The 15836-nt window shown below is 41.0% G+C and overlaps 1 protein-coding gene across 1 annotated transcript in view; it reads right to left on the minus strand.

Moving 5' to 3' along the window:
- The window catches only part of Arhgap42 (Rho GTPase activating protein 42), a 236703-nt gene that overhangs the window by 42836 nt on the left and 178031 nt on the right, over positions 1 to 15836 (minus strand). Inside the window, exons 7-8 of the mRNA XM_052751978.1 lie at positions 5676 to 5780; positions 3435 to 3564 (exon numbers count right to left, since the gene is read on the minus strand). Of these exons, the coding sequence (XP_052607938.1) occupies positions 3435 to 3564; positions 5676 to 5780 (235 nt within the window). The remainder of the gene's footprint in view (positions 1 to 3434; positions 3565 to 5675; positions 5781 to 15836) is intronic.

Raw genomic sequence — 15836 nt, forward strand, 5'->3', positions numbered from 1 at the left:
TATATATATATATATATATAATGTATATATGCTTAGATTAAAAATATAGTTTTAAAATAAAGTCCTTAAAAAATTGAATAGAGTAATCAAAACTACACAGAGAAATCCTGTCTTGAAAAATGAAAAAAAAAAAAAGCTAAAAATTGAGATTAGATTCAGGGATCATGTTCTGAAAAGAAAAAGGGGATATATAGAAATGATAGGATAAAAGGATAGATTATTGAATCTACTTTAATCCAAAAAACAACTATCAATCTTACATATTTTACATTCGTATGGATTTTGGTTTATTGATACAAATTTAAAGTTAATTTTGTTATACTGTGTGTATATTTCTACTCTTGTTTAGGATATTATATTTATGCAGCTCATTTTAAAATGTAATATATAATTAAGAAATACTGATTAATAGTCATTTATAATAGCAAACTTATAGACATGTTAGGTTTTCAAGGCCATACAGAGAAATATTTCAGATAGATAGGTAATCTGCAAAAATTTCAAAGACCCACAGAATATGACATTTAAAATGTTTTGATAACTTAGACTTTTCTCAACAGTAAGACATGTCTGCTCCTGGCAGCACCAATTACTTCAAAGAGGATGATGGGCATATGGAGTTTGTTTTCTTTATGGCAAAACTAGCCATGTGGGCAAAGAAACTGCCCTTGCCTCAATTGCTGACAGTTACTTTCCAAACTGCACCAGCAAGATGCAAGAAAGCCAACTGCTGAACATTGCCAAGACAAAGTAGGGCAGTTCTTCAAAATTCCATGCTTCATAGGAAAGTATGTCAGACATGCTAGGCCTATAGGCTAGAATTGGATGCCCCAACGTTACAGAAGAACTTTGGGTGACTGTCCAGGCAGTCAAATGTCCCTGTTGTTAGGCAACATTTCATCCTTCTGTGGTCTTTGATGGAGTTGAAGACTAGATAGTTATGGTTATAGCTTTCCTTAGTTATGATAAAAGGTAAATTAGGTACAAAAATTTTAACTCACAAAGATAAGATAGATAATAGAGTATTTTTTCTAATTTTGTCAACTAAAAATGGACTGGATATTATAACTGTAATTCTTACTTGATAACTGTTTTTGTTGTATATAATTTTACTATGTTAAAGTTAAAACCTTTCTTTTTTATTTAGACAAAAAGGGGGAAATGCTGTGGAACAATCTTTTTCTACAGTATGAATGTGTATTACTCTCATTTGCTAGTAAAAAGATGATTGGTCAATAGCTGGGCAGGAAGAGACTGAGTGTTAGAGCCAGACTAGGAGAATTCTGGGAAGAGGAAGGGCGGAGTCAGAGAGTCGCCACCAAATGCCGAAAAGCAAAATGAGAATGCTGTACTGAGAAAAGGCACCAAACCATGTGGCTAAGCATAGATAAGAATTATGGGTTAATTTAAGTGCAAGAATTAGCTAGTAACAAGCCTGGGTATTGACCAAGCATTTATAATTAATATAAGCCTCTGTGTGGTAATTTGGGAAGCAGCTGCTGGGTATTTGGGATTTGCTGGCAGGATGGAAATGTCTGTTTACATCATATCCCCCCCCACCCCCCTGCACTAACATGGACAATTTGGAGCATGTTCCTTTGAGTACCTTACAATATCAAAGGGCAAGAAGCAAAAACAAAGGTTGCAAAGATTTGGTGGCAATTTGTTGTTGCTGCAAAATCTAAACATGCAGTTTTCTACTTTCCAAAAAGCATGTACAGATCCATGAAGCTGGAAATAACAGCTTGTTCATCACTAATGAGAGAATGGCACTTTAGGGCACATCTGACTTGAAACTGAGTTGATTTAGCCAAAATGGTCAAAGTTGCTTCATTTAATGACAGCACACAGAAAGGATCCTGTCACCTACCTCAGTTGTGTATGGACGGATTTATGCTAATTTTTGTGGGAAAAACATTTTGAGCATGAGGCCTCTATGACAGCACTCTGTTGGGTCTGCTAATGGTTTTCTCACCTCAGAAAGTAAAGCCTGTGGTTGAGACATGGCATAATTGCCAGTTTTGCTTCTGAAAACTGGCAGAACACAGAATTTAATGTAACGATGATACTTCTGAGGGAAAAACTAGCAGTATAGTCACCAAGGTGATTCATCCTGACAAGGGTTTTGATTTTCAATTTTCTATGAAACTTTAAATTGAGATGGAGTACCACAACCAAATTCTACAACTGAACTTAGCACTATTTTCATCAGAGATCTTGTGCTAAAATCTGAAATACTTCCTTACTTTGCTGATGGTGGACAGAATATGGTCTTAAATTCTGTACAGAGATTCAGTCTTCCCTTATGAAACCATAGCATTGATTTCAAGTAAGTAACCAAAGTATGTGGCAGACACAGCATGTTGAATTATATGACACACCAAACGCAGGGCCAGCTAGATGGCTCAGCAGGTAAAAGCATCTGCCGCCAAGGCTTACAACCTGAGTTTAATCCCTGGGGCCAAGATGGTGGGAGGAGAGCCCACAAGTTGTCTTCTGACACGCACATAGTGTAGTGTACTGGTACACGCACACACACACACACACACACACACACACACACACACACACACACATTTTAAGAGTGGGTAGGGCAATAAGAGGGGGTAGGGTAATGGCTAAGGAGTTAAAAGTATCTGTTATGCACGCATGAAGCCCTGAGTTTGGATCTCAGACCCCAAGTGAAATGAATGTCAGGAGGGTGTGTTTGCTTTCTGGTAATTCTAGCCTCAGAAGGCAGAGGTGGAGAGTCCCCAGAGCAAGCTGCTTGTGATGGCTAGTCTTGGTTGTCAACTTGGCTACATCTGGAATTAACCAAAATCCAAGCTGCTGGGTACATCTGTGAGGGATTTTTCTTGATTGAATCATTTGATGTGGGAAGATCCACCTTAAATCTGGAGCATATAAAGGTGGTGGCAGCTCATATAAAGGACATGGAAGAAGGAAGTGTGCTCTCTTTGGCTGCTTGCCCTCACTCTCCCTGGGAAGTTCATCCCTTCATCCCTTCACTGTCATTAGAGCCTATTTCCTTAGGAATCCAGCACATACTGAAGACCAGATGAGACATCCAGCCTTGTGGACTGAACAACTATAGAACTCTTGGACTTTTCATTGGGAATCATTGTTGGAATAGTCAGACTGCAGCCTGTAAGTCACTCTAATAAATCTATCAGTCCTGTTTCTCAAGAACCCCAACTAATACACTGGCTAATAAGGCTAGCCCCATTGGAGAGTTTGGGCTTGACTGACAGACCCTGCCATATAAGGAATGATTTCTGATATGAATCTCTATACACATGAGTGCATATGTGTGTGTACAACCACACACGTGTCCATACACATGCCAACACGCATGCACAAACATGGACCCCATACACACAGGAAATGAAAAGGAAAATAAAAAGAGAGACCTCAAATTGGTCTCCAGGACTCACGTTTCTCCTGGACATAAAGGTAGCCCTCCATAGTCCACTGGCTGGGTGGTCTGTAGTCCTGGTTAGCAGATTTCATCCTCTGCATCAGTCTTTCTACCTCTTGTCGGGTACTTTCAAAGTTATTCCTTGTCTGAAAGGAAGGGAAACAACACACTCACTGGGCATTTTGCACCAGGTTTGAGGAACTTCTCACCTAAAGTCTCAAAATTGCCGAGGCTGTCAGGGCAAGCTTGGTCCTTTTGGTTCTACTGAACATATAAGGGCTCCCTTGTGCTGAGCTGTGTTTCTGCTTTGAGTCGTTTTAGTGAAGACATTCCCTGGTGACTTTCTACGTTCTTCTCTGACTTTCCTTATGTGAAAGAGTTTCTACTTTCCCACTCTCTGGTGAGTCCCAAGTAGGTGAACGACAGCAACTAACATTATTAAGCATCTGCCAGCTTTGGGTAGCTAAGATTAAAAGTAGATACATAAGAACTTAATCACTTTTGAGGGAGGAAAAAAAGATGCTTTCAATATATGTGACAAAGAACAACTTAAAAAAAAATCTCCTTTTGTCCCAAAGGTTTGTTTTGATTTTTATTTTTTAGAATTAAATAAAATCACTTTGCTGTGATGAACTCACAAATAAATTGATCACATGGGTAGATTAAGGTGGTCACTCAAATAAACTGAGTTCCAGAGTCTACATCTCAGTGAACTCTATAGTTGAAAGGCTTTTTTGAGAAGCCATCACATGGTTTGGTTTCTGGAAGTACTAACACAGTTCTTAGAAGATGGGTGAAAAATTTACACAAAGTCCAAGTTCTTACTTCTTGTGAAAGTAATAGTTCATATATTTGATAATAAGTTTGTGTAAGCTGTAGGGGGGAAAAAGAGGTTTTCTCCAAAAGAATCTGTTTTACATTCAAAACACATCACCCCAACAAAGTATATCTAAAAACATAAAAACCATAGCTCACCCCAAGATCTCTCTGTGGCCCACAAACAGAGAAACGAACCTTAAAGTAGATTAGGGTCCTTTTCTGGGGACTCTCTTGCTGTTTTCCTCTTTAAAACATAAGGACTGATTTTTTTCAAGTGCTTCCTTTCTCCTATTCCAACTGTGGATATTGTAGCTAATACAGAAACAACTCATAAAACTCTGGTGTCTGTAATTTTCCTTTTTAATCTTTACTGAAGACAGACAACAGCCTTCCACATTGAAAAGACAATGCAAATGGATTAAAGATGAAATCATTCCTGCTAGGGGATCTTAGTTCAGTAAAAGCTGAAACCCAAACATGATTAGAAAAAATCCAATTGCATAGTTCTTCAGGGGCACACCGGCCAGGTAGTGTCCTCACTAGACTCCACAAAGACAAGACCCAACAAGCAAGAACAGCTTTCACAGAAAACTGAGTGAAGGCTTCCTTGGTTATTATGGCTAGAGTGACTGAAGACTCAACATTAGGACCTCATCCTTGCCTAGGTTTGACAATGGCAGAAATGTGCTAGCTAACGGTGGAACTGTTGTTATGTGTTCAGAGACTTCACAAAATAAGCTGGTAGAAATGGCCGGTTTGTGAATAACTCATGCCCATTCTTTAATGCAATGCTTTTGAATGCTTCAAAGCTACATTTAAACTTAAACTTATCTGCAAATAATCAATAGCACCTGTTTCACATATGATTTCGGAGATATGAGGCCTCAGAATGTGAAGACTCCCTCCTCTGTTCCCGGCTTTGAGGATAACTCACAGATAAAAGGAACACACATTGTGGGAACCTGTGAGGTTCTGATATCTGTATATATTGTAAAAATCATTTCTATAATCAGGTTAAATAATATATGCACCACCACATGTATTTACTAATCTTGCTTGTGTGTGGTGAGGAGCTTGTGTATGGTAAGGTCCATAAAAAATGTATCATCTATAACACTGTATTAATTATACTCACAGTGGGTATGAGAATCCAGACTCTATTCATCCTGTGCCACCCACGAAGCTAACAATACCAGGTAACTCAGGGTCGTCCACCTTGGTAATATTTACTTTTATAAAATGCAGTAGCATACATTTTTCTACCATAAAATCAGTTCTTCTCTTACATAGTTCAATTCATCAGTAGGAAATAAATTATGAGGGCATCTATAATGTGGACTTGAAGTTCACCATACTTAGACAAGGTCTGGCTTGGTTCCAACTGAGTCACTCTGAGATCATTGCTACAGAATGATGGGGAGAGCAGGTGCATTCTTACATTCTGCAAGTTGAACTGCAGCTGCTGCTTATACGGTGCAAATTCCTGGGCAAGTTCATATCCCTCATGGTAAAATGTAAATAAACCCTGAAGGAAGGACAAAAGCTGCGAAGATAAAAACATACACAAAATCATAAAAGTCTGTTTTTTATATATGGAAAGATCATTCAATATGAAATATTAAAGAAATCACATTTCATTATAATTTCCCAAAGTAACAACTTTCGATCAATGCATTTGGCCACAGAATCATGAACGTTGGACAGAAACAAAGGAGCGTTGCCCATCATCTCATGTCTCTGGTTATGAACAGGTGTACTATGGATGGACAGTTCTGCCAGAAATGGATCATGAAATACCACCGAGGGCTCTACTGGGGATCGTGGGTGATCAGGAAGGTTCCAGCCAAAACAGAAGACGAAAGGGGATTAGATATAGAGAAGGGGCAGAAAGTCACAGGGCAAAGGCAAGCAACAATTTGTCCAGAGGGAGACAAAAAAATTACCACAAGGTGGCAGTACAGATCCTGGTATTGGCTAGAGAAGGGTTTTAGTAAGAAGAATTAAAAGCAGGTAAGAGTTGAGTCAAAACATGGAATCACATGATCTTTCCAACCTTGACTACAATCTTCAGAAAAGACAATCCATATTTCTAGCCTTGAAATTACAAATTTATTAATGTTTAATGGCTATGTATTTGACTCTGTAAGGAGGGCTTATCATAAAATGATGGGACAGGTATGTTTATACAGTACGTTTATCTAGGAAAAAAAAGAGTTGATTTGATATTTGATGTAACTCACTGTAATCTTATTGCACACCTTGGCCACTAACTCAGTCAGCCCACAGCTGCTTGCTGCAACAAATTGGAACACATTTTTAAGACACCTATATTCTGTCATTTATTATCTTTAAATTAAAAGAGAAAGGTTCTTGGAAGGCATTTTCATATGTGAGTAGCTTCTTCCCACCTCCTCTGTGTGGGCAAACCAGAGTACCTCACACAGGGTCATCTCATGTGTGTGTTGAGATTGCCAATACCAAGAGCCGGTTCTGCTGGAAAGCAGTGACTTCATGGTTTTCTTTCAACATATCTAAAGTTATGCTCACTTCAGAGTCTGACATTTTCAAAATGTTTTCTTAAGTTGTTATTTTTTTCATTGAATTTTAATCTCCAGTTTAGAGCCAATTGGAGCTTAAAACTGGATTTTAAATGCTTTCAGTTAGGCCCTGAATGTGTAGATCTAGATGTTTTCAAAGGTAAACACATTAAAATACTCTGAAGCACATAGCTAACACAGGTGCTAGCCATAGGACAGCTCAGAAAGTCATTAGAGAAGTGTTTTCTCTGGCGGCGTCTGTAATTAGCCCAGATGAAACTGTCTTACTGTGAACTAGATGTCATAGGGAGCAGGTGCTGTTTTAATGCCATCATGAGCCACGATATTAATTAAATTTACAGGGAAGCTATTTTTAAAACATTGCAATACATCTATAAAATAGCTAATAGATACAAATCCACTTTTCTAATATTTTGAATGCTCAGAACATGGGGGGAAAACACTCATGTCAGAAATATGGCACAGCAAAATGGTGACGTGTTATCATCAGGCCAGACGAGTTTATGGTGTATGTGAGTTCAGAGAGTCTGGCTTCAGGCTCTGGACTACAGTTATCGTATATATTAAAATATTAAGTGCTTATAGAAGTGGCAGGTACCCTCAACTACCTAAGATGTCCCTTCTCGCACAGAAAAAGACTTCTGATGTCTGCCAAATCACTCATTCTATTCGAGTTCCCTGGAGCTCTCATCTGAAAGTGATTTGACAGACACTGGGGAGCCAGCAGTCTTCACTGAGCCCTGTTTGCTAATTATGCTTTAAACTCGTGATTCGAGCACTCGTGTTTCACTAATGTTACTCTGTTTCGGTGGCACTTCTGATGCAGTGACTGCCATGGAGGTTGAAATCCACCTGCCAGGCTCGTGAGTGCGCTGTAGACACACTTAGTGGGAAGAATCCGTAAGCACCCAGTGGGGAATGCATAATTTATTCAAGTACATAAAAATTACACACCAGAGGCTGAGGAGAAGGCTCAGCAGTCAAGAGCACTAGCTGTTCTTGCAGGGGACCTGGATACCTGCATCCAAATGGCAGCTTATGACCCTCTGTAACTCCAGTTCCAAGGGGATCTGACTCCCTCTTCTGGCCTCCGTGGGTATTAGGTACACATGTGGTGCATATACATGCATGCAGGCAACACTCATACACACAAAACAAAGTAAAAAATCTAAAAAGAATCTTAACGGCACACCAAGAGCTGTCACCTTTTCTTCCATGTTGCATTTCTTTGAAAGCAGCTTGGGAAAGTCTAAACAAAAATGTGTGTGAAATACCAGCCCTAGATGGCAGCAGAGCTCGACTTTTTCCTAAGGAGGGCACACACATATTCATCGCTTGCATGCTTGACAAATTCCGTGTTAAACTGATGTAGCTCAGCAGAAAGATCTGAGAACTTTGAAGAACTGTCTTTCTCAGATGCCTGTCATCTCTGCTCAGTAGCTTGGCCTGGGTGCTGCAGGAAAGACAGGCCTAAGCTTACCGTAGAGTAAAAGTGACCTTTACAAAAATGTCGGGGATGATAATTACTAATTGCCATAGAGTTTCATCTTACACTTATTATTTTGTACATATGTGTACATGTGTGTGTGAGTGTGCCATGGTGCACACATACAGGTCAGAGAACTCCTTTCAGGGAGGAGTCAGCTCTCTCCTTTTACCATGTGGGTTCCGGGCAAGCTGACGTTACCAGGCTTGGCAGCAATTGTCCTCCCCAGGATTCATTCCTGGAGCACCAGGAGAATCTTCTGTCACACTTTACTGTTTCCCTAGTGTACAGAGCAAAACTACTGTTGATTAGCCCCAACCAGACCAAGTGTCAGCACTGACGCCGTGTTTGAAGATAATCTTTAGAACCCAATAAACATTCAGTTTGCTCCACTGAATGCCGCATGAATGTGTTCTTACGCACTAGCTACTTCTCTCCACACAAAACACTTGAAGACTTATTTGGCTAACAATTCAGAGGATTCCCAGCCTCTGGAACAGCTCCAGTAGCTGGGGCACAGGTTCAAACACATGACCCCGTGGAGGACTCTCCACACTAAAGCACACATGTTCAAATACACAGGAGGACTCTCCACACTAAAGCACACATGTTCAAATACACGGGAGGACTCTCCACACTAATGTACACATGTTCAAATACATGGGAGGACTCTCCACACTAATTTACACATGTTCAAATACACGGGAGGACTCTCCACACTAATGTACACATGTTCAAATACACGGGAGGACTCTACACTAAAGCACACATGTTCAAATACACAGGAGGACTCTCCACACTAATGTACACATGTTCAAATACACGGGAGGACTCTCCACACTAATGTACACATGTTCAAATACACGGGAGGACTCTCCACACTAATGTACACATGTTCAAATACACGGGAGGACTCTCCACACTAAAGTACACATGTTCAAATACACGGGAGGACTCTCCACACTAAAGCACACATGTTCAAATACACAGGAGGACTCTCCACACTAAAGCACACATGTTCAAATACACAGGAGGACTCTCCACACTAATGTACACATGTTCAAATACACGGGAGGATTCTCCACACTAATGTACACATGTTCAAATACACGGGAGGATTCTCCACACTAAAGCACACATGTTCAAATACACGGGAGGATTCTCCACACTAAAGCACACATGTTCAAATACACGGGAGGATTCTCCACACTAAAGCACACATGTTCAAATACACGGGAGGATTCTCCACACTAATGTACACATGTTCAAATACACGGGAGGATTCTCCACACTAAAGTACACATGTTCAAATACACGGGAGGACTCTCCACACTAATGTACACATGTTCAAATACACGGGAGGACTCTCCACACTAAAGCACACATGTTCAAATACACAGGAGGACTCTCCACACTAATGTACACATGTTCAAATACACGGGAGGACTCTCCACACTAATGTACACATGTTCAAATACACGGGAGGATTCCCCACACTAATGTACACATGTTCAAATACACGGGAGGACTCTCCACACTAATGTACACATGTTCAAATACATGGGAGGACTCTCCACACTAATGTACACATGTTCAAATACACGGGAGGATTCCCCACACTAATGTACACATGTTCAAAGACATGGGAGGATTCCCCACACTAATTTACACATGTTCAAATACATAGGAGGACTCTCCACACTAAAGCACACATGTTCAAATACACGGGAGGACTCTCCACACTAAAGCACACATGTTCAAATACACAGGAGGACTCTCCACACTAATGTACACATGTTCAAATACACGGGAGGACTCTCCACACTAATGTACACATGTTCAAATACACGGGAGGATTCTCCACACTAATGTACACATGTTCAAATACACGGGAGGACTCTCCACACTAAAGCACACATGTTCAAATACACGGGAGGACTCTCCACACTAAAGCACACATGTTCAAATACACGGGAGGACTCTCCACACTAATGTACACATGCTCAAATACACAGGAGGACTCTCCACACTAATGTACACATGTTCAAATACACGGGAGGACTCTACACTAAAGCACACATCTTCAAATACACGGGAGGACTCCCCACACTAAAGTACACATGTTCAAATACACAGGAGGACTCTCCACACTAAAGCACACATGTTCAAATACACGGGAGGACTCCCCACACTAATGTACACATGCTCAAATACACAGGAGGACTCTCCACACTAATGTACACATGTTCAAATACATGGGAGGATTCTCCACACTAATGTACACATGTTCAAATACACGGGAGGACTCTCCACACTAATTTACACATGTTCAAATACACGGGAGGACTCTCCACACTAATGTACACATGTTCAAATACACGGGAGGACTCTCCACACTAAAGCACACATGTTCAAATACACGGGAGGACTCTCCACACTAAAGCACACATGTTCAAATACACGGGAGGACTCTCCACACTAATGTACACATGTTCAAATACACGGGAGGACTCTCCACACTAATGTACACATGTTCAAATACACAGGAGGACTCTACACTAAAGCACACATGTTCAAATACACGGGAGGACTCTCCACACTAATGTACACATGTTCAAATACACGGGAGGACTCTCCACACTAATTTACACATGTTCAAATACATGGGAGGACTCTCCACACTAAAGCACACATGTTCAAATACACGGGAGGACTCTCCACACTAATGTACACATGTTCAAATACACAGGAGGACTCTCCACACTAATGTACACATGTTCAAATACACGGGAGGACTCTACACTAAAGCACACATGTTCAAATACACAGGAGGACTCTCCACACTAATGTACACATGTTCAAATACACGGGAGGACTCTCCACACTAATGTACACATGTTCAAATACACAGGAGGACTCTCCACACTAATGTACACATGTTCAAATACACGGGAGGACTCTCCACACTAATGTACACATGTTCAAATACACGGGAGGACTCTCCACAGTAATGTACACATGTTCAAATACACAGGAGGACTCTCCACACTAATGTACACATGCTCAAATACACAGGAGGACTCTCCACACTAATGTACACATGTTCAAATACACGCGAGGACTCTCCACACTAAAGTACACATGTTCAAATACACAGGAGGACTCTCCACACTAATGTACACATGTTCAAATACATGGGAGGACTCTCCACACTAAAGCACACATGTTCAAATACACGGGAGGATTCCCCACACTAATGTACACATGTTCAAATACACAGGAGGACTCTCCACACTAAAGCACACATGTTCAAATACACGGGAGGACTCTCCACACTAAAGCACACATGTTCAAATACACAGGAGGACTCTCCACACTAAAGCACACATGTTCAAATACACGGGAGGACTCTCCACACTAAAGCACACATGTTCAAATACACAGGAGGACTCTCCACACTAATGTACACATGTTCAAATACACGGGAGGACTCTCCACACTAAGTACACATGTTCAAATACACGGGAGGACTCTCCACACTAATGTACACATGCTCAAATACACAGGAGGACTCTCCACACTACTGTATACATGTTCAAATACACGGGAGGACTCTCCACACTAAAGTACACATGTTCAAATACACAGGAGGACTCTCCACACTAATGTACACATGTTCAAATACACAGGAGGACTCTCCACACTAAAGCACACATGTTCAAATACACGGGAGGATTCCCCACACTAAGTACACATGTTCAAATACACAGGAGGACTCTCCACACTAAAGCACACATGTTCAAATACACGGGAGGACTCTCCACACTAAAGCACACATGTTCAAATACATGGGAGGATTCTCCACACTAAAGCACACATGTTCGAATACACGGAAGGATTCTCCACACTAAAGTACACATGTTCAAATACATGGTAGGACTCTACACTAAAGTACACATGTTCAAATACACGGGAGGACTCTCCACACTAATGTACACATGTTCAAATACACGGGAGGACTCTCCACACTAAAGCACACATGTTCAAATACACAGGAGGACTCTCCACACTAATGTACACATGTTCAAATACACGGGAGGACTTTCCACACTAAAGCACACATGTTCAAATACACGGGAGGACTCTCCACACTAATGTACACATGTTCAAATACACGGGAGGACTCTCCACACTAATGTACACATGTTCAAATACACGGGAGGACTCTCCACACTAAAGCACACATGCTCAAATACACAGGAGGACTCTCCACACTAATTTACACATGTTCAAATACACGGGAGGACTCTCCACACTAATGTACACATGTTCAAATACACAGGAGGACTCTCCACACTAAAGTACACATGTTCAAATACACGGGAGGACTCTACACTAAAGTACACATGTTCAAATACACGGGAGGACTCTCCACACTAATGTACACATGTTCAAATACACAGGAGGACTCTCCACACTAATGTACACATATTCAAATACACGGGAGGACTCTCCACACGAATTTACACATGTTCAAATACATGGGAGGATTCTCCACACTAATGTATACATGTTCAAATACACGGGAGGATTCTCCACACTAAAGCACACATGTTCAAATACACGGGAGGATTCCCCACACTAATGTACACATGTTCAAATACACGGGAGGATTCTCCACACTAAAGCACACATGTTGAAATACACGGGAGGACTCTCCACACTAAAGTACACATGTTCAAATACACGGGAGGATTCCCCACACTAAAGCACACATGTTCAAATACACGGGAGGACTCTCCACACTAATGTACACATGTTCAAATACACGGGAGGACTCTCCACACTAATGTACACATGTTCAATACACAGGAGGACTCTCCACACTAATGTACACATGTTCAAATACACAGGAGGACTCTCCACACTAATGTACACATGTTCAAATACACAGGAGGACTCTCCACACTAATGTACACATGTTCAAATACACAGGAGGATTCTCCACACTAAAGTACACATGTTCAAATACACGGGAGGACTCTCCACACTAATGTACACATGTTCAAATACACGGGAGGACTCTCCACACTAATTTACACATGTTCAAATACACGGGAGGACTCTCCACACTAATGTACACATGCTCAAATACACAGGAGGACTCTCCACACTAATGTACACATGTTCAATTACACGGGAGGACTCTCCACACTAATGTACACATGTTCAAATACACGGGAGGACTCTCCACACTAATGTACACATGTTCAAATACACGGGAGGACTCTCCACACTAAAGCACACATGTTCAAATATACGGGAGGACTCTCCACACTAATGTACACATGTTCAAATACACAGGAGGACTCTCCACACTAATGTACACATGTTCAAATACATGGGAGGACTCTCCACACTAAAGCACACATGTTCAAATACATGGGAGGATTCTCCACACTAATGTACACATGTTCAAATACACAGGACGATTCCCCACACTAATGTACACATGCTCAAATACACAGGAGGACTCTCTACACTAAAGCACACATGTTCAAATACACGGGAGGACTCTCCACACTAATGTACACATGCTCAAATACACAGGAGGACTCTCCACACTAATGTACACATGTTCAAGTACACAGGAGGATTCTCCACACTAATGTACACATGTTCAAATACATGGGAGGACTCTCCACACTAATGTACACATGTTCAAATACACGGGAGGACTCTCCACACCATAATATGTGGTGTTCCCAAAAGAGTTACAACTTAAAGCCCCAAGTCACCAGTAAGACTAAATGTGGCTGAGAAAGGAGGGTGGGGCTAGCACTGGAGATGGGAGGAGCTTTGCAGGAGTCTGTGCAGAAGTTCTAGGCAACTGCTGCCCAAACTGGGCTGTAAACACTTGTATAATCATGTCACTCATTTTTTACTGGATTATCAGTTAATTATTATATATTATTTATTTTTCAGACAAGGTGTCATTTATCCCAGGCTGGCTACTAACTATGTAGCCAAGAATGACCCTGAGCTACAGATCCTCCTGCCTCTACCTCCCAAATGCTGGGATTACAGGCATACACCACCATGCTTAGTTTACATGGTGCTAACAAGAGATCAACTTGAGGACTTCCCTCATGCTGCGCCGGATTCTCCCATCTGAGCTACATCCTCAGGAATAAATTGACTTTAGCCCAATATGGAGGAGATCCCTAACTGCACAGAACCATGCTGTCACTGTGCTTCTGTCTGTCTAAGGCCTGAGATGCCACCATCTATTTCCGCACAGTCCTTCCAGCAGGCATCACTGACACTAAAATGCACAGCTTTATCCATTAAAACACTAGTCACTGACAAAAATGCTCCCTGCAGCTAACATTATTCTTAGTTGTGAAAGGCTGAATATCACCCAGGTTCTAGAAGGAGACAAGGATGCCGCTCCAGACATTTCTGCTCATTATGGGATTCAGCAAGAAAAGGAGATGCAAGACATCTAGATTACAAAGAAAACAGCAAAACTATTCACAAATACACTAAACTTGTGTACATAAAATCCTAAGGAACCCATTTTAAAAAACTAATAGAACTAATAAACAAGTTCTGTGAGATTAATGTTTAAAAACTGATTTTATACTGAGGTGCTTTATAATAAGCAATTTGAAAATGACATTAAGAAAACTCTCATCTTTAATAGCCTTAAAATAATAAAATACTTAGGAATTAATTTAGTAAATTTAATTCAAAACATATTCTTAAAACCATGAACAGAACATAAATAAACTAGAGAAGTGCAAACAAATAAAAAATATCCCACTTTCACGGTTTGAAGAACTTGAAATTGTTAACATGAAATTTTCTCCAAATGGATAGACAAGTATAGTAAAAACCAGAACCCAAACTCACATCTTCTCAGGACCAGAAGATTCTAAGCTCATATGAAATGCGAAATGCTACAACTGACCGCACAGATCTCAGTTAAAGCAGACTAGGAAGCCTCACCCATCTTAATTTCATTCACCCTTAATGCCAGGCAGTGTAAGTGAGCCGGCATTGTGACAGCAGCAGAGAAACAGGTACAAACCGGTGACCTGCTGAAGTCTGAATGGGCAACACTTGGTTCCCAGCTGGTGGTGCCCTTGTGGGAGGCTGTGGAGCTTAGGAAGTGGGGCCCTGCTGGAGGAAATGAGTCATTGGAGGCGGGGCTAGTGCTTTATCACAAGACTTCTAGTTTCCTAATCTGCCCAGGTCTGAGCCAGCTCCCACAGCCATCCTGCCTCCTCCATCATGACAGTCGGAGTCCTGTGAAATTCTGAACTAAAATGTATCTTTCCCCACACATCACAGGTTTCTGGTGAACTGGTTGTTCACAGGACTCTCCAGACATCACAGCTAGGGAAAGAATAGTCAACGGCAAACATCTGAATAGCTCTCTCTCCGCTCATCAGGAAAATTATATATACAATGTAATAAATGGTTTTAAAATTGGTAGCTCATGCCTCTAATCTGGCACTCCAGATAGAGGCAGAAGAATCCAGAGTTTAAG

Source organism: Peromyscus californicus, unplaced genomic scaffold, assembly GCF_007827085.1.
Source record: "Peromyscus californicus insignis strain IS unplaced genomic scaffold, ASM782708v3 Scaffold_11__1_contigs__length_118956290, whole genome shotgun sequence".
NCBI classification, from domain to species: Eukaryota; Metazoa; Chordata; class Mammalia; order Rodentia; family Cricetidae; genus Peromyscus; species Peromyscus californicus.